The sequence below is a fragment of the Aotus nancymaae genome, unplaced genomic scaffold (genome assembly GCF_030222135.1).
Source record: "Aotus nancymaae isolate 86718 unplaced genomic scaffold, 86718_ANA_hifiasm-v0.15.2.pri h1tg000004l, whole genome shotgun sequence".
Taxonomy (NCBI): domain Eukaryota; kingdom Metazoa; phylum Chordata; class Mammalia; order Primates; family Aotidae; genus Aotus; species Aotus nancymaae.
In genome coordinates, this window is record NW_026988415.1 from 25170613 (window position 1) to 25192586 (window position 21974).

At 37.7% G+C, this 21974-nt stretch overlaps 1 protein-coding gene across 15 annotated transcripts in view; it reads left to right on the top strand.

The window, feature by feature from the left end:
* Positions 1 to 21974, top strand: part of THOC2 (THO complex subunit 2) — a 137185-nt gene that overhangs the window by 36309 nt on the left and 78902 nt on the right. For all 15 annotated transcript variants that reach the window (XR_010336935.1, XR_010336936.1, XM_064361331.1 and 12 more), the window contains 3 exons: positions 24 to 145; positions 706 to 839; positions 10438 to 10604. Coding sequence is in view for 13 of the 15 variants with exons in the window: in XM_064361331.1 (XP_064217401.1) it covers positions 24 to 145; positions 706 to 839; positions 10438 to 10604 (423 nt within the window). In the remaining 2 variants the exon portion in view is untranslated. The remainder of the gene's footprint in view (positions 1 to 23; positions 146 to 705; positions 840 to 10437; positions 10605 to 21974) is intronic.

The window sequence follows — 21974 nt, forward strand, 5'->3', positions numbered from 1 at the left end:
ACTTTTAATATTTTTTAATCCAGTATTTAGTTTCAGACACAGTCCTGAAGGAACGCCTGGATCCAGAAACACTGGAATCATTAGGGCTTATCAAGCAATCACAGCAATTCAATCAAAAGTCAGTTAAAATCAAGACAAAACTCTTGTAAGTAAATGTATCTTATGTTGCAGATCAAGTAGCTGAATATGTTTTTTTGTTCATATTTTGAATGCTAGTAGCTTCTTTGAAGATTTTTTTTGTTTGTGATTAGCATATGTCTTGTGTTTTTTGCCTTCTAAAAGTAGCCTAATATTTTTGAGTCATCAGTGACCTTTACCTGTGTAAAACCAATGCTACTTTTGTCCATCTTCAAAGTTAAAATAATACTCATCCTTTCATCATTAGCAATAAAATAATTTATGACTGGCTGTATTTGGGGTATATTCTTAGTCAGAGATGGAAATAGTGATATGTTATCATTCCCTGATATTAACAATATCCTTTTCTTGTGTATTGGTTTTCCCCATGTAATTAACATTGGGGTTCTCATATGAACCACTGTTATTTTTTACTCTAAAAGATACACAAAGAGGTAAACTTACAAAAACTATTCTTATGATTGTTGTAGGTTGGAGATAAGAAAATTCAATGAGAATACAGTACTCTGTGCAAGTTGTTAATTGAAATTAATTTTATCCCCTTAATGGTATTTTATCTGATTTCAGTTATAAGCAGCAGAAATTCAATTTGTTAAGAGAAGAGAATGAAGGTTATGCCAAGCTGATTGCTGAATTGGGGCAAGATTTATCTGGAAGCATTACTAGTGATTTGATCTTAGAAAATATCAAATCTTTAATAGGTAAGACATACATCTGTATAGTATGTGTTGTTAAGATAACAAGTTGTTTTAGCTGTTGGAGAATATCCATAAAGACAAAATGAGTGCATTCCATATACTTTTTTTTTTCAGTTAAGGAATGGGAGAGGTGTTTAGATTTTACTTTTAATGTTTTATCAGTAATTATAAAATTTAGCATGATAAATTTGTGAGAAATCTTTTTGTCACTGTTACTTGTGTGTTAGCATTAGGTCCTGCTCTGTCTAATCTTTTCTTTTTTTTGGAGGGGGTCCTGAGTGGTAAACCAATGCTTTCAAAAGAGAATGGATGATAAATAACAGGATGGACTGTTCTGATACAGAATGCCCTATGTTTCTCTAGTATTTCTATTTTTAATTTTTAAGTATTTCTCTATCCTTTTCTGGAGGACCGAAAAGCAAACATGAAAACTTTAATACAGTAAATCTTCAGCGAACTTTTGAAACCTACAGATGTGTAATTTTGAACTTGATTTTCAAAATAACTTTACAAGGGAATTTGATACATATTTTATTTTATCTTTGTAATAGCCTTTTAAAGTCAGTGCAACAACGATTGCAAAAGTGTAACAGATAGGAAAGTTTTATTCTCTCTACCCTTTAAGTAGAATTTCTGTAGCATTACTTTTTTCTTTTTATTTGCATTGAGTGTTTGGAGGAAGTAGTTGACTTCTATAGAAAAGATGAATGAGTACTAGAAAAATAGGGTAATCCAGATTTTCCTAAGGTGGAAAGAGTGTTTTCTGTTATTTGCTAGGTGTTGTGCTGTCTTAGGGAAGATTTTGCACCACCTGCCAGAGGAGTCGTATTTTGTGCCTCACTTGTTATATGTTAGGGGTGCTTATCCTCAGCTTCTTGATTCTTCCTGTTTTTTAGAGTTTATATATGACTAAGAAAGAGGGAGAAGGCGTCCCAATCCTTATTTCCTTTCTCTAGTGCTTTGTGTAGGAATCCAAATAAAACTGTATTTACTATAATCACCCTTGTTCTTACCAACAAGTAAGTACCTTTTAGTTTATTTTTTAAATTTTTATTATTTTTTTTAAGAGATGGTGTTTCATTATGCCTAGGCTAGTCTTGAACTCATGGGCTCAAGTAATCCTCTCACCTTGGCCTCCCAAAGTACTGGGATTAAAAGTGTGAGCCACTGTGCCTGACCAAATGATAGCTTCTAGTTTAAATTAACCCTTTTCTTTGAAGTTTATCTAGTTCCAGCAGCTGATCTTAGTTTCTTTGCTGTTTCTTCCAGTTGTCAATTTAACATCAAGATGGGTGGCCCCTTAGGGCTGTGGGATTCTTGCTTACCTGTGTGGCAGTAACCCGTTTTTAAAAACCTTCCTGTGGTGGTCCCTTTCTGATCGTTCGTTCTTTCTTTCTTTTCTTTTTCTTTCTTTGCTTTCTTTCTTTTCCTTCTTTTCTTTCTTTCTGATGGAGTCTCACTTTGTCGCCAGGTTGGAGTGCAGTGGTACGATCTCAGCTCACTGCAACCTCTGCTTCCTGGGTTCAAGAAGTTCTCCTGCCTCATCCTCCTGAGTAGCTGGGACTAGAGGAGCCTGCCATCACACACCGCTAATTTCTGTATTTTTAGTAGAGACAGGATTTCACCATGTTGGCCAGGTTGGTTTTGAACTCCTGACCTCAGGTGATCCGTCCACCTTGGCCTCCCAGAGTGCTGGGATTGCAGGCATGAGCCACTGTGCCCCGCCCCTTTCTGTTCTTTCTAGCATAGGCGCCACACTTTCCTAAAGTGTTTTTTGATCTAGCTTGAGAAGCTTGTCAGTACTGCTTTGCTATAAGTTTGTCTTTCCTTGTACCCTATCTGTACTTAAGATAGTATTCCCCACATAAAAATTCTGTGCTATGTAAGCTCCTCAGTCTTTTCTTTTTTTTCTTTTTTTACTTTAGATACATTTTTTGTTGACATCTTCTCCTGTTTCTTGTGAGTTTATACCTTTTTATTCCTTTGTTATTTGGAGAATATTTCAAAGAGGAATTTTCCTGAAAGTGTGCTTTTATCTTACTAGACAATGTACACTACTTACTTTTCTTGAACTTTGCTCTTGGGAGAACAGGCTGCGATCCTGTTTCTGATGAACAGTGTAACAAACACAACTGCAAGTTCATGAGGTGTATGGACAGTCCATGAGTATAAACAATTTGATTTATTGGGCTAAACCTATTTTCTAACTCACCAAGTAGCACTCAAATGTCACCTTCTTAGTGAAGCCTTCCCTGCCCACCCCTGTCAAAATTCCCTACTATTCCCTGATTATTTTTCTTTTTTTTGCATGTATCACCATATAATATACTCTGTACATCCTTCCTCTCCCCCTGCATCTAAGCTCTGTGAGGACTGGGGTTTTGTTTAGTACCTCATCCTTAATAGTTGATATGTGGGTGATAAATAAATACTGGGTTAAAAGGAATGAATATTTACTCTATTCTTGTATAGTCTATACTGACTCTTAGCGTTTTTTTCTTGACATGGAGAATTTTAGAAAGTTCACCTCTCTGTCTCAATGTTTATTTATCTCTGGCTAGATGATTTCCTCCTCCCCAATTGTCTGAGAAATTAACTTTTTTTTTCTTGAGACAGAGTCTTGCTTCGTCGCCCAGCCTGGAGTGCAGTAGCATGATCTTGGCTCTCCACAACCTCTGCCTCCCAAGTTCAAATGATTCTCGTGCCTCAGCCTCCTGAGTAGCTGGAATTAAATACAGGCATGCGCCACCATGTCCAGCTAATTTTTTTCCCTATTTTTAGTAGAGATGGGGTTTCACTAAGTTGGCTGGGCTGGTCTTAAAGTCCTGGCCTCAAGTCATCTGCCTGCCTCAGCCTCCCAAAGTGCTGGGATTACAGGCCTGAGCCCCTGCACCCGGCCTGAATGAAACTTTTTTTCATTGATGTGAAAATAGAGGTTGAAACTTCAATTCCAATGAGTATTCTTTCAGTGTTCTTAGCATTTATTGGATTCCCTCTTAGTGCAGACTTCATCCAGGCCTTGTCTCATCTGTCTAGAACAGCTTACTGACCAGCATCCTGTTTTTCTTGGCCTCTTTGGATGGGTTTCTCTGTATTTATTCCCATTTTCTGTTTAGGAACAGTCTAGACAGGTAATACCTCCTTCACCAGCCTGTGTTAGAAACTGATACCTAGTTTGGGCGGTACCTAGTTTGGTGCATGTACATTCAGGGTACTTGGTCTGACTGGGATAAATCCTTACTTATCATCCTTTAGTTAAAAGGCAGTTTTTTGGCTGGATGCGGTGGCTCAAGCCTGCAATCTCAACACTTTGGGTGGCCGAGGCGGGCAGATCATCTGAGGTCAATAGTTCGAGACCAGCCAGGCCAACATGGTGAAACCCCATCTCTGCTGAAACCACAAAAATCATTTGGGTGCAGTGGCACATGCCTGTAATCCCAGCTACTCTGAAGGCTTGGGCAGGAGAATCACTGGAACCCAGGAAATGGAGGTTGCAGTGAACTGAGATCATGCCACTGCACTCCAGCCTGGGTGACAGAGTGAGACACTGTCCAAAAAAAAAAAAAAAAAAGAAGCAGTTATTTGCTCCCAAAAGATTCTGGCACATCAACATTTTTATGTCCTGTCAGGTAGCCTGGGGCTGTTTACTACCTGTGCAAGCAAGGAAGCAGAACCATTATGCATCTGCATGGTGATTGTTATCTGACAATGTGAACAACTTATTAAACAGGAATGAGTAGTGAACAGTAGATTATTGAGCTGCCAAGTCATAGACACCATACAAGTGGCCCTTGCTTGAGAGAATGGCAAAAAAAAAAAAAAAAAAAAACTTTTAGAAATTAGAGGAAAGAATGTCCCAGGTGGACTCCTTTATTTGCCGAACTAAACTGTAAGAACTCTACTCTTTTGGATGCCCTTCAAAAAAAATCAAAGCATGATGCTGTACATTTTAAATATATATAATAAAAACAAATGATTGCTAAGTGTTTTTTCCTTTCTTCTAAATCAGTGGTAAGCAAGTGTTTTCTGTAAAGGGTGAGAGAGTAAATATTTTTTGGCTTTGTGGACCATATGGTTTCTGTTGTAACTACTCAATTCTGCCATTGTAGTGTAAAAACAGCTATTCATAGTACATAAGTAAATCTGACTATGTGCCAATAAAATGTTATTTACAAAAACAGACTGCTGAATGGATTTAATCCACAAGGCATAGTTTGCCTATTCTTGCTCTAAATCAAAAGTTCTGCCTAAAGACTAATCACGGAACTAGGTTATTTGAGCCTAGCTTTAGAGAGTGAAAATAGTTCTTCCTGATTTTGGGTTTTAGTGGTCCAGGACTTTTAAGTCCTAGGCTCTAACCCATTTACCTTCTCTTGCAGAACCAGAGCTTGCTTCATCAAACCTCAAGACCTTCGTTTGTTACCTGGTGTTAAAGGGTATAGATTTGGCTAGGGTAGGGTAGAGTGAGAGTCTTTACCTCTTCAATCTCTCAAGTGACCAGAGTAACACTAAAAACAAAATAAATCCTCAAGCCAAACGATTATTTTCTGATAGATTATGGTACATTTTACCCCTTTGACTACATGATTTTGAGTGTACTTAGTATTTTATCTTTGGTTCAATCTGAATATAGGGTCCTGTTCAGCCTAGACACTTCTTATTGTGTCAGCTTTCTCCTATCCCTTTGAAAGGGAAGTTGGCTGCCTTCTTTACCTAAATTTTTATATTATTGAAGTTTCTTGGCTATATGTTAGAAGTTTTCCCTTCATAGTATGAAAAAGAAGACAGCAATTGGTGTTTTCAACTATAGGGGTTTTTTGTTGTTATTTATTTTATTTTTATTTTTATTTTGAGACAGAGTCTGGGTCTGTTGCGCAAGCTGGATTGCAGTGGTATGATCTTGGCTCACTGCAACATCTGCCTTCTGGACTCAGCCTCCCAAATAGCTGGTACTACAGGCACACACCACCATGCCCAGCTAATTTTTGTATATTTTTGTAGAGACAGGGTTTTGCCATGTTGATCTGGCTGGTCTTGAACTCCTGAGCTCAAGCTATCCACCTGCCTTGGCCTCTGAAATTGTTGGGATTACAGGCGTGAGCCACTGTGCCTGGCCTTGTTACTGTTTTTTACATCGTACTTTTATTTTGTTATTCATTGGTCCTTGCTTTGAGATGTGCAGCTTTTTGCAAATAGTGTTTCTTAGAAATAGTCTAGCATAGATTTTTATTAGCTTGCTTCTACTTTTTTTTTTTTTTTTTTTTTTTGAGGCGGAGTTTCGCTCTTGTTACACAGGCTGGAGTGCAATGGCGCGATCTCGGCTCACCGCAACCTCCGCCTCCTGGGTTCAGGCAATTCTCCTGCCTCAGCCTCCTGAGTAGCTGGGATTACAGGCATGCACCACCATGCCCAGCTAATTTTTTGTATTAGTAGAGACGGGGTTTCACCATGTTGACCAGGATGGTCTCGATCTCTTGACCTCGTGATCCACCCGCCTTGGCCTCCCAAAGTGCTGGGATTACAGGCTTGAACCACCGCGCCCGGCCTAGCATGCTTCTAAAGAAATTCTTTTTACATGCTAGATCATTTCATTTTGTTAAAAACATGCTTTTCTTTGTCTCCTAAGGTCCATTCTCTCAGGAACATGATGACTGAGGCTATAACTCTGTTTTCTTGTCTGAAATTTATAGGCTGGACATGTCTCCTAGTTAGGTCTGCAATATTATCTTGGTGTTTTATTTTCCTGTTAACATCTCAATTTGGCCTAATTTCTACAAGAGTAATTGTCAGTTTGATCATATTTCTTGCCCCTAGTCGCTGTTGCTGTAACATACTGGCCATTTTTTTCTGTCTTTGGGAAGACTCCAGTTGCTTTTTATTGCATTTCTTCAAAGATGTATCATTCAAAAGGTGTGAACGCTCCTCAAGGGTAGCATAATCATTTTATTAATCACTGTAATTTTTCAGCTTTATTCAGACTTCATTGACATATAATAGAATGCACATATTTAAAGTGTACAATTTGACTTTTAACGTACGTATACCTGTGTGAAAACACCACAAACAAGATAATGCACGTTCCTCCCACTTCCCCTGAAATTTCCTCTTGCCTCTTTGTGTTTATCCCTCGTCTCTCCTCTCTTCTCTATTTTTCCAGAGAATCATAAGCACCTGGCACATGGTGGGTAATTATTTCATACTTATTTAAATGAAAGAGAGAATCTATGGCCATTGTAGATCTGCAGTTTCTTTATTTTTTCCGCTTACTCTCTTTAAATGTGGTTTCTTGTTTGTTCCTCAAAAGGCATAAAGGTGTGTGTGTGTGTGTGTGTTTGTGTGTGTGTATGTATGTGTAAATATATATAAATGTGTGTGTGTATGAATGTAACTGGTGGTAGACGTAGGGAGCAAGGTTTATGATCTCTCCAAAGATCACATGACTATCAGTGCTTGGGGTGGACAAAAGTCTTTCTAAGATGTTTGCATACAAGACTGCTTATATTCTTCTATAGCTGCCATTAGGAAAACATTTTGGATATTCAGACTTACTGATTATTACTAGAGTCTCACTGCGTATGAACTAGCTTAACTATTAATTAAAACTCTAAGATTTTAAAAATAATTTTCAGGTGGGCATGGTGGCTCATGCCTGCAATCCCAGCACTCTGGGAAGCTAAGACAGGAGGATCACTTGAGATCTGGAGTTTGAGACCAGCCTGGGCAACATAGTGAGACCCCATCTCTACAAAATGTTAGCTAGGCGTGTTGGTGTGCATCTGTTGTCTTAGCCAATCGGGAGGCTAAGATGGGAAGATCACCTGAGCCCAGGAGTGTGAGGTTGCAGTGAGCTATGAATGCACCACTATACTCCAGTATGGGCAACAGAGCGAGACCCTGTCTCTAAAAATAATAATAAAGAAAAGTAAGTGGAAATAATTATCTAAACTTTCAGTTGGTTACAGCTACCTTTTCTGTCTTATGGGTAAAATTGATTGGACTTACGGCACCTGAGATATGTCATAGAAAACTCATGAACCAGGTTTTCTTTAATGAAAGATGCAAAGGTGGTACCTCTTAGATATAAAAGTACATACCTCTTGTTTCAGATTACTGCCTTAAATTGCACCTAGAAGGAAAATGGGTAGTTGACAGTACAGATCACTGATAGAATAGCCTTGATGGAGTAATGCTGTTAAATAAAACATAATGCTAGTGGTTCACATTTCAGCATATTGAAAATGTAAACTTAAAAGCAATGTGAATGAAGCACTTAAAAGATTTTCATCTAACATGTTGCTGTTCCATCGTTTATTCATGAGGTTTGTGTATGGAGCCTAATGGGTAATTATAAGCCAGCCAGTTTGTCAAAAATTATATTCAGTGTCTCTTTTGTCTTCTGTGATACAATGTTAATTCATTTTTATTTAGTGATTTAATTTTTTATATTTAATGTAGGAGAAGTTACATGACTGGAGAATTTGCTAGATCTTACTTCCATAATCTATCATCAGTGTTACAGCATTGTGAAGGCATTTTTCATCTTTGTTCAGGCTTCATTGACATACAATAAAATGCACATATTTAAGTTGTACAATTTGAGTTTTAACATACGTATATAACAGCACAAACAAGAAACTGCAGATTTCTCCTACTCCCCCTTAGTTTTCCTCATCTTGGCTCACTGCAACCTCTGTCTCCCGGGCTCAGGTAATCCTCCCGCCTCAGCCTCCTGAGTAGCCGCTACTACAGGCATGTGCCACCATGCTTGGCTATTTTTTTGTAGTAATGGGGTTTTGCCATATTGCTCAGGCTGGTTTCAAACACCTAGACTCAAGTGATCTACCTGCCTCGACCTTCCAAAGTGCTGGGATTACAGGCGTGAGCCGCTGCGCCCAGCCTGATCTGCTTTTTGTTACTGTAGATTAATTTCGTTTTTCTAGAATGTCTATAAATGGAATCATACAGTGTGTACTTTTTTTTTTGGTCTGGCTTATTTCATTCAGCATATTTTGTGATTGATACTATTGCCTGTATCAATAGTTCTTCCCTTTTTGTTGCTGAGTATGTCCGCTGTACTTATCCTTATTCCACTTATACTGCAAATTGTTTATCCATTTATATGTTGATGGACATTTGAGGAGAGCAGTGTTATATATTACAAATAAACCTGCTGTGAACATTTGTGTACAAATCTTTGTATTGACATAGACATTTATTTCTCTTGGGTAAATACCTAGGCTGGGTCATATGGTAAGTGTAAGTTTAAATTTTAAAGAAACTGCCAATTTTACAAAGTGGTTGTACCATTTTAAATGCTGCCACCAACAGCATTTAAAGATTTTAATTGCTGTTTTGGAATCACTTTTATATTCGTAGGCCATACTTTTTGGAAGTACGGGGGAGGTAAAAATATTTAGAAATTTTCTTCCTAGAACTTCAGGGAAACGTCTTTTTGGAGAGTTTATGAAAATATGTAGCTTTTTTTTTTTTGACTAAGACATGATCACTGCTTTAGTCCTCCTTTTCCTTATTATGAGAAGCAGAAGAAAATGTGTTCTTAAGTTTGGATCTCATAAAAAGGGAAAACTTGTATTTGGAGGATTTGGTTTTCTAAGTGATTGCTAAGGTACAAAGAAACATTAGTTTTATAGCATTTAATATAAATAACTGTGGAGTTAATAAAAGTACCTGGAGATATCTTCTAACAAAAGGTTTGGGACAGGAATAGGTTATATAAAAATTTTCTTGGAAAAATCCCTTAACTCATCGATAAGGTATAAGTGTTTAGATCTAACATATGTCCCTAAATTGATCATAGTTCTTGTTTCCTCCAGTATTAGAAGAAATCAGTGTTGATTTGTTGGCCCAATGAAGTGGTTAGCTTGCATTTAGGGACTGTGTTTAATGAAATATACATATTTAAAAATACTAGAATCCCATTCAGCTTGATGAAAGGCATGTGGAAACTGACATAAACCAGGAGCCTCCAACTCCCTTGGTATTTTTTGATCTATTAGTATCAATAGCATACCACTTTTCCCTTTAGAATGCTACTAAAAGCCATGAATATTAATCAGTGGTATATTTTATAGTTCTGTAGTATATGTAAGATAAAATAAAAAATGACTGTCCACTTTTGTGAACCTGGACTTTTAACTGTTTATCAATATTCCAAATACTTCTGCCTAAAGCATTTAAAAAAAACCCTTTAGTTGCTTAATTTGTAAAATGCATTGTTTAATTTTCATGTTTTTCTAAGAATTAATAATGTGGACCTGTTTTCACTAGCCTGACTAATCAGGAACTGATGAGGCCAAATGTGGCATAGAGGAGTATTTATTTGACTGGTGTCACAGGTCCTGGACTGTACCAACCCAGATCTGTCATTAACCCATTCTGTGATTCTGGGAAAGTCACATTCTCATCTGTAAAAATGTGTAGTGGATTTATTTCCCTCTGGGAGAGGGAAAGCAAATTTGTAAAGGAAGTTGTTTTTAAAAATATTTTTATCTTGCTATATGAATTATCCCTGAAAATTAATGGCTTCACTAGCAATGATGTATAATCCTTTTAAAATTTTTGTATGTCTCATCTGTTGCAGGATGCTTTAATCTGGATCCCAATAGAGTTTTGGATGTCATTTTAGAAGTGTTTGAATGCAGGCCAGAACACGATGACTTCTTTATATCTTTGTTAGAATCTTACATGAGTATGTGTGAACCGCAAACACTGTGTCATATTCTTGGGTTCAAATTCAAGTTTTACCAGGTAAAGAAAAATGTGTATATATGTATATTTAGAGATTAATTTCTTAATCTTGTTTGTATAATTTCATTTGTAAATGATTGGTCTCATCTCAGACATTCTAGCAGAAGAGATAGATAAATGGATAGCTAAAAATGTAATGTGCTAAGTACTATATTAGTAGTATGAATGATGTGATGTGAAAGCCTAGAGGAAAGTATTATTAAGTTTTGCCTTGGGAGAGATGGACTCAGGGAAGATTTTGTAGATATATCCTTTTTTAAAATGTGGTCCTTGAAGGATGAGTAGGAGTTCATTAAGGTTTTCTCTGCATAAGTAACAAACAATGTGAGAATAAAGATGTGGCAGTGTGAATATATATAAAAGAAGAAATGGTTCATAGTGTAATGTGACTGGGTTGTAAGATGGGAAAAGAAGGGACAGGAAACGAAGTTGTGAAGGTATGTATACTTTAGGTTGTCACAGGCTTTGAATCTGTGTTAAGAGTTAGAATCTTATTTTTATTTATTTATTTTTTATTTTGAGATGAGATCTCACTATGTTACCCAGACTAGTCTCAAACTCCTGGGCTGAAGTGATCCTCCCACCTCAGCTTCCCGAGTAGCTGGGACTACAGGCATGTGCCACTGTGCTTGGATTAAGAATTTTATTTTATAAACAATGGCTATTGGAATTTTTTATGGACGTGAATAAATATTCAAGGCATATCTTACATCATTCGCTTAAACCAGTGAAATAGCTGTCAAGCTAATCTGTGTCTCTGATTATTTCTACTTTAGTCCATCTTTCGTATTATTGTTACTGTTGCTTTCTAAAAGAGACCTAATTGAGGCACTTCACTGGTCAAAAACCTTTACTTGTAGGATGAAATTCAAACTTCTAAATGTGGCAGAGACAGCTCTTCACAATTTGACACTGTTCTTTCTAGCCTTATCTTCATAGTTATTCTTTCTTATATTCTAGTCATATTAAGTGACTAGCCATTTCCTGAACTTAGGTGTAGATATTGCTATGAATCTTTGTTCCTGAAGTCCCTTATAACTAAAAAACTATTCTTACCCAACCTTCTCACTTCTCCTTTTTTCATCTTGTGAACTCCTATTTATTCTTTAAGAGCAAATGCTACATGCTCTGTAAAGTCTTAGCTGACTCTTTACCCATGCAGAATTAGTCACTTCTTAATCGGTGTTCTCATAAAACTTGACCCATAACTTGTAACACCCATCAGATTGTCTTAGAATAAACTGTACCTATCTCCTTTTCCAGATTGTAATCCATATGAGGCAGGTTCTATGTTACTAATTCCTATGGATTAGTTTACTGGCTAGCCTATAGTAAATGTTCACTAATTGTAAATGAGTGATTTATGTTTTAGGAAGATAATTCTCTTGATAGCATGGAGAATTTTAATAAGGCCTCCATTTACCTTTTGATATAGCTTTGCTAATTTGTTTACTTGCCTGGGATAGTCAGCTAGTCAGAAAGCATTCATTGAATGTTCATGATTATGCTCTTTGCTAGGCACTGAGGTTACTCTGGTGTAGAGGAGTGTCTGTTTCTGTACTCCTGGAATGTGAGGTCAGGATAATAAGAGAATTCCTTTTAGTTTTCTTAAATTATATAATACCGACTGCCTTTGCTCATCTTTTATTTTCTATGATCTGGGATGCTCCAACAGACAGAAGAGAAAGCAGACCAGAGCTTAAAAGCATATCACTTTTCAAGGCCAAACAAGAGACATGGTAGGGTTTTTGGGCAGGAGCACAGTACCTTCATTTAAAAATGAGCAGTGGCGGCTGGGCTCAGTGGCTCATGCCTATAATCCCAGCACTTTGGGAGGCTGAGGTGGGTGGATCACCTGAGGTCAGGAGTTTGAGACCAGCCTGGCCAACATGGCGAAACCGCATCTCTACTAAAAACACACAAAAAATTAGCCGGACGACATGGTGGCAGACACATGTAATCCCAGCTACTCGGGAGGCTGAGGAAGGAGAATCACTTGAACCCTGGAGGCGGAGGTCACAGTGAGCTGATACTGTGCCACTGTACTCCAGCCCAGGCAACAAAAGCAAAACTGTCTCAAAAAAAAAAAAAAAAAAAAGGAGCAGTGGCAGCTTTTCCTTTTCTTACCAGCAACCAGAAAGTCCACTCTTCATATTGGAAAAGAGAGATTCAAGCATTTCATCAGATTTTAAGAGCCACCATGATTACTTTGGGTTTGAGTACATGAAGCCAACTGCTTAAGTGACAGGTTGGCTGAAATTTAACTTGTGCATGATTAATTAAAATATAAATTAGGGCTTTGGAGACTGTAGGTTTGAGAGCCTATGACAATAATGATGACCTGCTGTATAACATCCAGTTAGTTGAATGTGAGTTTTGGAATTAAAAATCTTTTTGTATGAAAACATTCCTTATAAATAATGTAACTTTTGTGGGAATTAAAATATATCTGGGGGTGGATAGTATTCGAATAATCCATTATTTTTGTAGACAGTGACCATTTTTCTTATATAAGAGATAGTCAAGAAATACTTAATTTAGAAATAACTTGTTCTTGGAATGACTAACCCTCATATTGCTCTGTGTAATACCGTCCCTTTGTTCATATTGTCAGAACTGTCTTGGCATTGTGAGAATCAGCAGTCTTAAAGTCACTGAGGGTAGGGGAAGAAATGTCAGATATTTTTGAAAAATTGTGGCCTTAAAGGTAAAGTAAGGAAAGCTATGAAAATCAGGAACTGCTTAGGTGATGTAACCTTGGGAGTTGGCTCCCAGGCATGTATGGTCGTCTGTGTATTAGTCCCTGGCCTAATTCCACCATCCGCCTTCCTCATCACTACCTGAAAATGTTCACATCTCCTTTCCCCAACTCATATTTTGACCATCTGGGTCTTACTTGGATTAACAGGCTTCTTTTTTCCCCTGAATGCTAGTATTATACTATGGTATGAACGACAGTCACAGGTTGAACATCACAAATCCAAAAAACCTCCAAAATCCAAAACATTTTGGGCACTGAATGATGTTCAAAGGAGATGATTGGAGCATTTCGGATTTTGGGTTTTGAGATTTGGGATGGTCAACCAGTATGCAAATATTCCAAAATCTTAAAAAAAAAATCCGAAATCTAAAATATTTCTGGTCCCAGGCATTTTAGATAAGGGATACTCAACTTGTACAATAGAGAATTTGGGGACAGCATGAGAGACAGCACAAAGGACGGGAAGGGACTACAAGAAAGTGTGAAGGTACCAGAAGACAAACTTGTCTGGAGTTCTTGTTACAGGAAAAGAGGAGGAGGTGATAGCTCTCACCCATATTGCCATTTGATTTCTGGATTCAAAACACAATACTATATAGTAGTAATGGTAGTATCATGGATCAGCCCTGTTATCCATACTCCAAATTCATTAATTTAAGAAATATAGATTGAGCATCTTTATTTGTGCAAGGTACTGTACTAGGTGCAAAGGCTACATCTGTAAATAAATTCTTTTTTGATGTTTAGATTCTGAGTAAATTATATATTATGCTAGAAAATAATCAATGAGATGTGGAAAAATACAGAGCAAGATAAGATCAGGAGTGATAGGTTGCAATTTTAACTAGAATAGTGAGAATACTCATTGAAAAGGTGAGATTTAAGCGAAGACATGAAGGATACGAGGATGTAAACTGCGTAGATGTCTGAGGAAGAGCCTGTAGGCCAAGGAAACAGTCAATGCAATGGCCCTAAGGTGTGAGCATGCCTTATGTGTTGAAGAACGGTAAGGAGGTCAGTGTGGATGGATCAGAGTGATTGAGCAGAGCACTAGGAAATGAGGTTAGAGATGCCGGGGATGAGATCACAGAGCCAGTGCAAAGTCTTTGATTTTGATGCTGAGTGAAGCCAGTGGAGGGTTTTGAATAGGGTAGTGATGTGATCTAACTTAGCTTTACTTTTGTTTCTCTCTTATTCATTTTATTATGAACATTTTCAAATGTAGAAAAGAGTGAGTAGTATAACGAATACTTACAACCCCATCACCTAGAATTAAGTTTATTAACATGTTGCTATATTAAAAATATTAATTTAGGTTACAAATACCATGAATGCTTCTTCCTAAATACTATAGTTTACAGTTTTTAAAAGGAAGGTCATTTTCCTTTTTTTTTCTTTTTTTTTGAGACAGAATTTTGCTCTGTTGTCCAGGCTGGAGTTCAATGGTGTGATCTCGGCTCACTACAACCTCTGTCTCCTGGGTTCAAGCGCTTATCCTGCCTCAGCCTCCCAAGTAGCTGGGATCACAGGCATACACCACCATGCCTGGCTAATTTTGTGTTTTTAGTAGAGATGGGGTTTCTCCATGTTGGTCAGGCTGGTCTCGAACTCCCGACCTCAGGTGATCTGCCTGGATCAATTTCATACCTAACTAGATTACTGTCATATAATAAACCTAGACTGTAGTCATATTTTCCAGATTGTCCCCAAAATGCATTTTACGGCTAGTCTGTTCAAATGATGGTCTAACCAAGGACCACATGTTGTATTTGATTGTCAAGATTCTTCGTCTCTTTTAATTTAGAATAGTTTCCTACCCTCTCCATATTTTAATGGCATTGACTTATTGATGAGACCATTCCCTAGAAGTCCCCATCTTTTGGATTTATCTAATTGCTTTTTCATCTTATTTGTTTTTTTATTTCTTGTGTTTGTTATATACTTGGAGTTAGGTCTAAAGACTTGATTATGTTCAAGTAAAATATTAATGGCAAAAAATACTTCATAGATTGTGATATTATATAACATTTAATGTTTGACTGTCTTTAAATGATTCAGTAAGTTGGTGACAGTCTGATCCTTCAGTTATACAATGGCATCCCCCTACCCACCCACTGCCTTTCCCTTCAATAACAAATTATCTGCAGCTTGATGCTTTGGCAGCCTGCGAATACCCAGTTTCTCACCAACTTTACGTTAAATAGTTTAGAATCCATGGATGACCTTTGCTTGAGACAATTTTCCCCTTAGGGGTTCCAAATTGGTGATTTACTAATTTTATCATGCCCTATATATTTATTATTTGTCATTCTTCTAATAAAGAAGAGTTGTCCCTTACTAACTTAGGCTGTTTGCTCTCCTTGAAATACAGTTCCTACTGGAAAGGTAGGACAAATGATTAATATTTTCCCACTGTTTGCCAGCTATCAGAGTAAGGAGTTTCTTCAATAGCAACCTCCAGTGGTGACATGAGTGTGTGTGTGTGTGTGTGTGTGTGTGTGTGTGATTATTTAGGTTTTCAATGGATCAGTCTGATAGTGTGTGGCAGCAGTGAATGTTGATGAGATTCTGAGTGTATTTGAAGATAAACCAGTAGTGTTTGCTGATGGATTGGTTACAGAATGTGAGAAAGTAGAGTTAAGGACTATTCTGAAGTTTCTTGGACTGAGCAGTTAAAAAGATAGTGTTGTCACCAACTTAGGGAAAATTTCAGGTGGATTGGGTTTGGAGTGTTGGGAGTGAGAATTAGGAATTCAGTTTGGGCATGTTAAATTTGAGATGTCTCTTAGACATACAAGTGTAGATAACTGACATATAGATCTGAGTAAATAATTGGATATATGGTCCTGGTGTTCAAGAGAATAGAGTAGGCCAGAAATAGAAATGTGGGTATCAAAAGCATGTAGATGCTATTTAAAGATATGACATTGGGTGTAATCACTAAGGGTTTTGTATATAGAGAGGCAAGAGAACTAAGGATTAAGCCCTGGGATACTCCAGTGTTAAGGGTCTAGGAGAAGACAAGGAACCAGCAAATAATTTAGATGAGGAACAACATGTAAAGTAGGAGGAAAACAGAGAATGTATCATTTTGGAAGCCAAATGGAGGAAGGAATGATTAACTCTGTCAAATGCCTCTGATAGGTCATTTAAGGACTGAAAATTGACCATCGGGTTTATCATCAGGGAGGTCAAAACTAGCAGTTTTGGTGGAATTGGGTGATATTAAGAGAGAATGGGAAGAGTAGAATTGGAGACAGTGACAATTGACAACTTAAGCAGTTGCTACAAAGGGGTGCAGACCAAACAGGGTGGTAGATGGCAAGGGAAGTGGGCTTGAGAGATTTTTTCAGATGGGAAAGAGAACACATTTGTTTGCTGATGGGTATGACTGAGTGGAAAGGGGAGAATTGGTGATACAGGGGATAGAGGTGAGAATTATTTGGAGCAGTGTTCGTGAGGATAGAGAAAATGGAGTTTAGTGCTTAAGTGAGTGGATTAACTTTATATAGGAGGATAGAGTTTATCATAACAGGTATAAAGGAAGTATATGTAGGTATAGTTGGGTAGGTGTGATTGGGAGTGTGTAGAAGTCCAATTGATCTAATTTTCTTACTGAAGTAGAAAGCAAGGACATCAGCTGAGAGGATGAGAGAGGAGGTGTTGGGGGTTAGGAGAGAAGGTAGGGAAGTACAGTTATGTGCTGCACAATGATGTTTCGCTTAAAAATGGACCACATATATGACAGTGGTTGCTTAAGATTATAATGAAATAGAAACATATAGCTGAAGAAGAGGCCCAAGAAAAGGAAACTACAGGAGAAGAACCCCCAGAAAATTCACAGGAAAGGGTTTAGCAGAAGTTTTTGCAGACTTCAGCAAGCTCCTTAACAAGTTTGAAAACATGGGCCGGGCATGGTGGCTCATGCCTGTTATACCAGCACTTTGGGAGGCTGAGGCAGGTGGATCACTTGAGGTCAGGAGTTTGAGACCAACCTGGCCAACATGGTGAAACCCCGTCTCTACCAAAAATGGAAAAATTAGCTGGGCATGGTGGTGCACGCCTGTAATCCTGGCTACCAGGGTGGCTGAGGCAGGAGAATCACTTGAATCCAAGAGGTGGAGATTGCAGTGACCCGAGATAGTGCCCCTGTACTCCAGCCTGGGTGACAGAGCAAGACTCCATCTCAAAAATAAACAAAAACAAAAAAGTTTGAAAACACGGACCCCAACACTGACCAAGGTTTTTATTAATTGAAAGGAATGTACATGGTGCATTATCCACTTACAAGCAAATTTGTGATATTGCCCCTAAACATCTTCCAGTGGGACAAGATGTGGAGATGGAAGATAGTGATATTGATGATTCTGATCCTGTGTAGGTCTAGGTTCATGTGTATGTTTGTGTCTTAGTTTTTAACAACAATGTTTGAAAAGCTTAAATTTATTTATTTATTTTTTGAGATGGAGTTTCGTTCTTGTTGTCCAGGCTGGAGTGCAAGTGGCACGATCTCGGCTCACTGCAACCTCCGCCTCCCTGATTCAAGCAATTCTTCTGCCTGAGCCTCCTGAGTAGCTGGGATTACAGGTGCCTGACACCATCCCTGGCTAATTTTAATTTTTTTATTTTTAGTAGAGATGCGGTTTCACCATGTTGACCAGGCTGGTTCAAACTCCTGACCTCAGGTGATCCACCTGCTTCGGCCTCCCAAAGTGCTGGGATTACAGATGTGAGCCACCGTGCCTGGCCAACAAATCTTGAAAAAAAAAAAGTATAGAATAAGAATGTAAAGAAAAAATATTTTGTACGGCTGTACAATGTGTTTGTGTTTTAAGCTAAGCATTATTACAAAAAGTCAAAAAGCTTAAAAATATTAAAAAGTTTATGAGGTAAAAAGTTACAGTAAGCTAAGCTTAATTTATTGAAGAAATATTTTAAAGAATAAATTTAATGTAACCTATGTATATAGTGTTTATAAAATATATAGTAGTGTACAGCAATGTCGTAGGCCTTTATATTCACTCACTGACTTATCCAGACCACCTTCTGGTCTTGCACACTCCATTCGTGGTGGGTGCCCTACACAAGTGTACCATTTTAAATCTTTTATACTATAATTTTTTCTGTTCCTTTTCTATGTTTAGAGGTTTAGATACACAAACACTTATCATTGTGTTACAATTACCTATAGTATTCAATATAGTAACTTGATGTACAGGTTTATAGCCTGGGAGCAATAGACTGTTCAATATAGCCTACATGTGTAGTAAGTTATATACCATATAGGTTCGTATAAGTATGCTCTAAAGATGTGTTCCTCAGAATGTATCTCCATTGTTAAGTGATGCATGACTACAGTTGAGTGAATGGCTGAGAGAAATGGAGTATGATTGTCCAGCAGCAATGGGCCCATTTGGGGTCAGATACATCAAATTGGCATTATGGAAGGATTGTCACTATTGGTGATAGATAATTTTAGGATACGGAGGAAGTGGTTAAGATAGGATAAAGAAGATCTTCAGAAGAGGAAGCATTCAGGAGAACCAAGAGGCTACGTGGTAGAAGGCTCACCTACATGTATTTGAAAATCTCCAAAAGTTAATTGCAGTCAGAGAGAGTGACAGAGGCTAAGATCGTTGCAGAATGGAGGGCATTTGACTCAAGGATCCGTAAATGGCGACAACAGGACATCACTGAAAATGGCATAGTAGGGAACTCCAGAGCTCTGTCTCTCCACAAAAACAACATAATGAAGTGAAAAAAACCTATCAGTCAACTTTGCTGTTGCCTTATTCTTCTCCAGTCGTTTCCCTGGTTGGTGTAAGGTTTTTACTATATTCCAGAGCTGTACAGAGTTGATTGAGAGTGCTGTGGCATTTTAAATTGCCTACCTACTAGCCTCCACACCCAGATCAGTGGTGACCATGATGATAGAAGCCCACACTCCTAGTGCAGGTTGCTAACGCTAGAGGGAGCAAAGAATTGTGTTTGTGGGTTTTAATCTGGCTAGCTGCTCCCTGGACCAACATAGGGGCCTACCTTTGTATCTTTTGACTGGGAGTATTCCCAGAGCTGGGGTGGCTTTTGCCAAAAGCACTTAAAGGCACAGTTATTGTCTGCAGTGGCCTGGAGCAAGGGACAACAGTTGAGACAATCGGTAGTGAGACTGAAAAGCCTGAGAAGGAAGACATTAGATAAGAGATACTTGGGGAAAAAGAGCTTTTTAAAAAGCTGCCATATATACCCGGAAATGAAGAAGGTCATGCACATGCCCACAGCTGGGCACATGCCCAGAAGAGGCCAACAGAAACCCTAAGCTTTCTCTTCTGGCTCTGAGTAAGCAGGAAGTGAAGACTGAAGCAGAGTTGTGAATGGTCTGGCCAAACTTTGAGGAGTGTCCTAATGCAGAGCCAGTCTGCAAAGACTAGGAGTGTATTTTCTCTCTTTTTCCCATTTATTTTTGCTCCAGGTCTTTGAAAAAAAAAAAAAAAACTGTCAATATGCTAGTTGGTCACTAAGCTAACAGAACATAGATTCAAGTGATCACATGTGATGAAGAATACGGACTTTACAAAAAGAGTTTATAAAAGTCACTAAACACACACACAACAATAAATCCACAATAAGCAACATCAACCAACCTCTGGGTATTGGTGGGGGTAGAGAAGAATCTGATTTCCGTAGTTGCTACATAATATTCAATATGTCCAGTTTTTAACAAGAAATAATGAGGCATGGAAATAAACAATGAAGTGACTCATTGACAGGAAAAAAGAAATTAATAGAAACTTTCTTCGAGGAGGTTAGGCAGTGGATTTACTAGATAATACTTTTTTTTTTTTTTTTTTTGAGACAGAGTCTCTGTCACCCAGGCTGAAGTGCAGTGGCACAGTCTTGGCTCACTGCAACCTCTGTCACCTGGGTTCAAGTGATTCTCCTGCCTCAACCTCCCGAGTATAACTGGGACTACAGATGTGCACCACCATGCCTAACTTCTGTCTTTATAGTAGAGACAGGGTTTTACCATGTTGGCCAGGCTGGTTTCTAACTCCTGACCTCAATTAATTCGCCTGCCTTGGCCTCCCAAAGTGTTGGGACTACAGGCATGAGCCACTGTGCTTGGCCTAGATAAGGAATTTAAGTCAAGAGTCCTAAATTGCTTTATGAGGTAAAGGAAACCAGGAGTGTGCTGTCTCACCAAATAGAGAAAATCCATAAAGAGATACCAAATTATTAAAAGGAACTAAACAAATTCTGGAGTTGAAAAGTACAATAACTGAAATAAAAAATTCACTGTAGAGGTTCAGCAGAAGATTTGAGCAGGCAGAAGAAGCCAAGACAAAGAAATAAAAAACACTGGTTAAAGTAACTCTAAGTAAAATATAAAAGCCAGTATTACATTTGTGGTTTGTAACTCCTCTTTTTTCCCTATATGATTCAAAAGATAAAGACATAAAATAATAATTTTAAATGTTTAAAAAAATTTGACTTATTTTAGACTTGGGGTACATTTGTTACCTAGGTATATTGTGTGATGCTGAGGTTTGGGGTACAATTCATCCCATCACTCAGGTTATAAATCTGACAAATGGCACACTATAAAAATGTAATTTGTTTCTGAAGCCACTTCAAAAAAAAGAAAAAAAAAAGTAATTTGTAACTAACAATAGATGGGGAGAGTCAGAGATGTATAGGTGCAGAGGTTTTATACACTATTGAAGTGAAGTTGGCATTCATTCAAACTAGGTTGTTTTAAGTTTAAAATGTTAATTGTTATGCCCAAAGGAACCACTAAGAAAATAATTAAAAACTAAACAGAAAAGAGAAGCAGGGGATCAAAATGGTACACACACACAGTCAAACAAAAAAGGCAGTGATGGAGGAAATGAGGAACAAAAATATGACAAATAGAAAACAACAAAATGATAAAAGTTCATACTTATCTGTAATTATTTTGAATGTAAATGGATAAAACTCATTAAAAGGCAAGAGTTTGGCAGAATGTATAAAAAAGCATGATACAGCTATGTACTGTGTATAAGTAACTCACTTTAGATCTAGAGTTACAAATAGTTTGAAACTGAAAGTATGGAAACATATTCTGTGCAAGCATTATGCTGAAGAGACCTGGGGTGGCTATACTAATATGAAAGTAGACTTCAAGACAAACATTTTTCACAATGAAAGACATTATATAATGATAAAGTGGATAACCCATTGAGAAGAAATAACAGTTATAAACATATATGTACCAAACAACAGAGCCCCAGAGGATTTAAAGCAAACATTGACACAATTGAAAGAAACGTAGTTCTGTAATTATTGTACATTTTCATACCCTACTTCCATTAATGGTTAGAATAACCATTACTTGACAAAAGATGAGTAAGAAAATAGAAGACTTGAACAAGGTTATAAACCAATTAGACTAATATATAGAACATTACACCCAACAACAGCATCTACATTCTCAGTGCACATGGAACATTCTTTAGAATAGAACATATATTAGGCCACAAAGCAAGTCTCAGTTGAAATCATACAAAATATCATCTCTGACCACAACCGAATGAAACTAGATTGCCACGGTAGTGGGAGTAGTGAGTAAT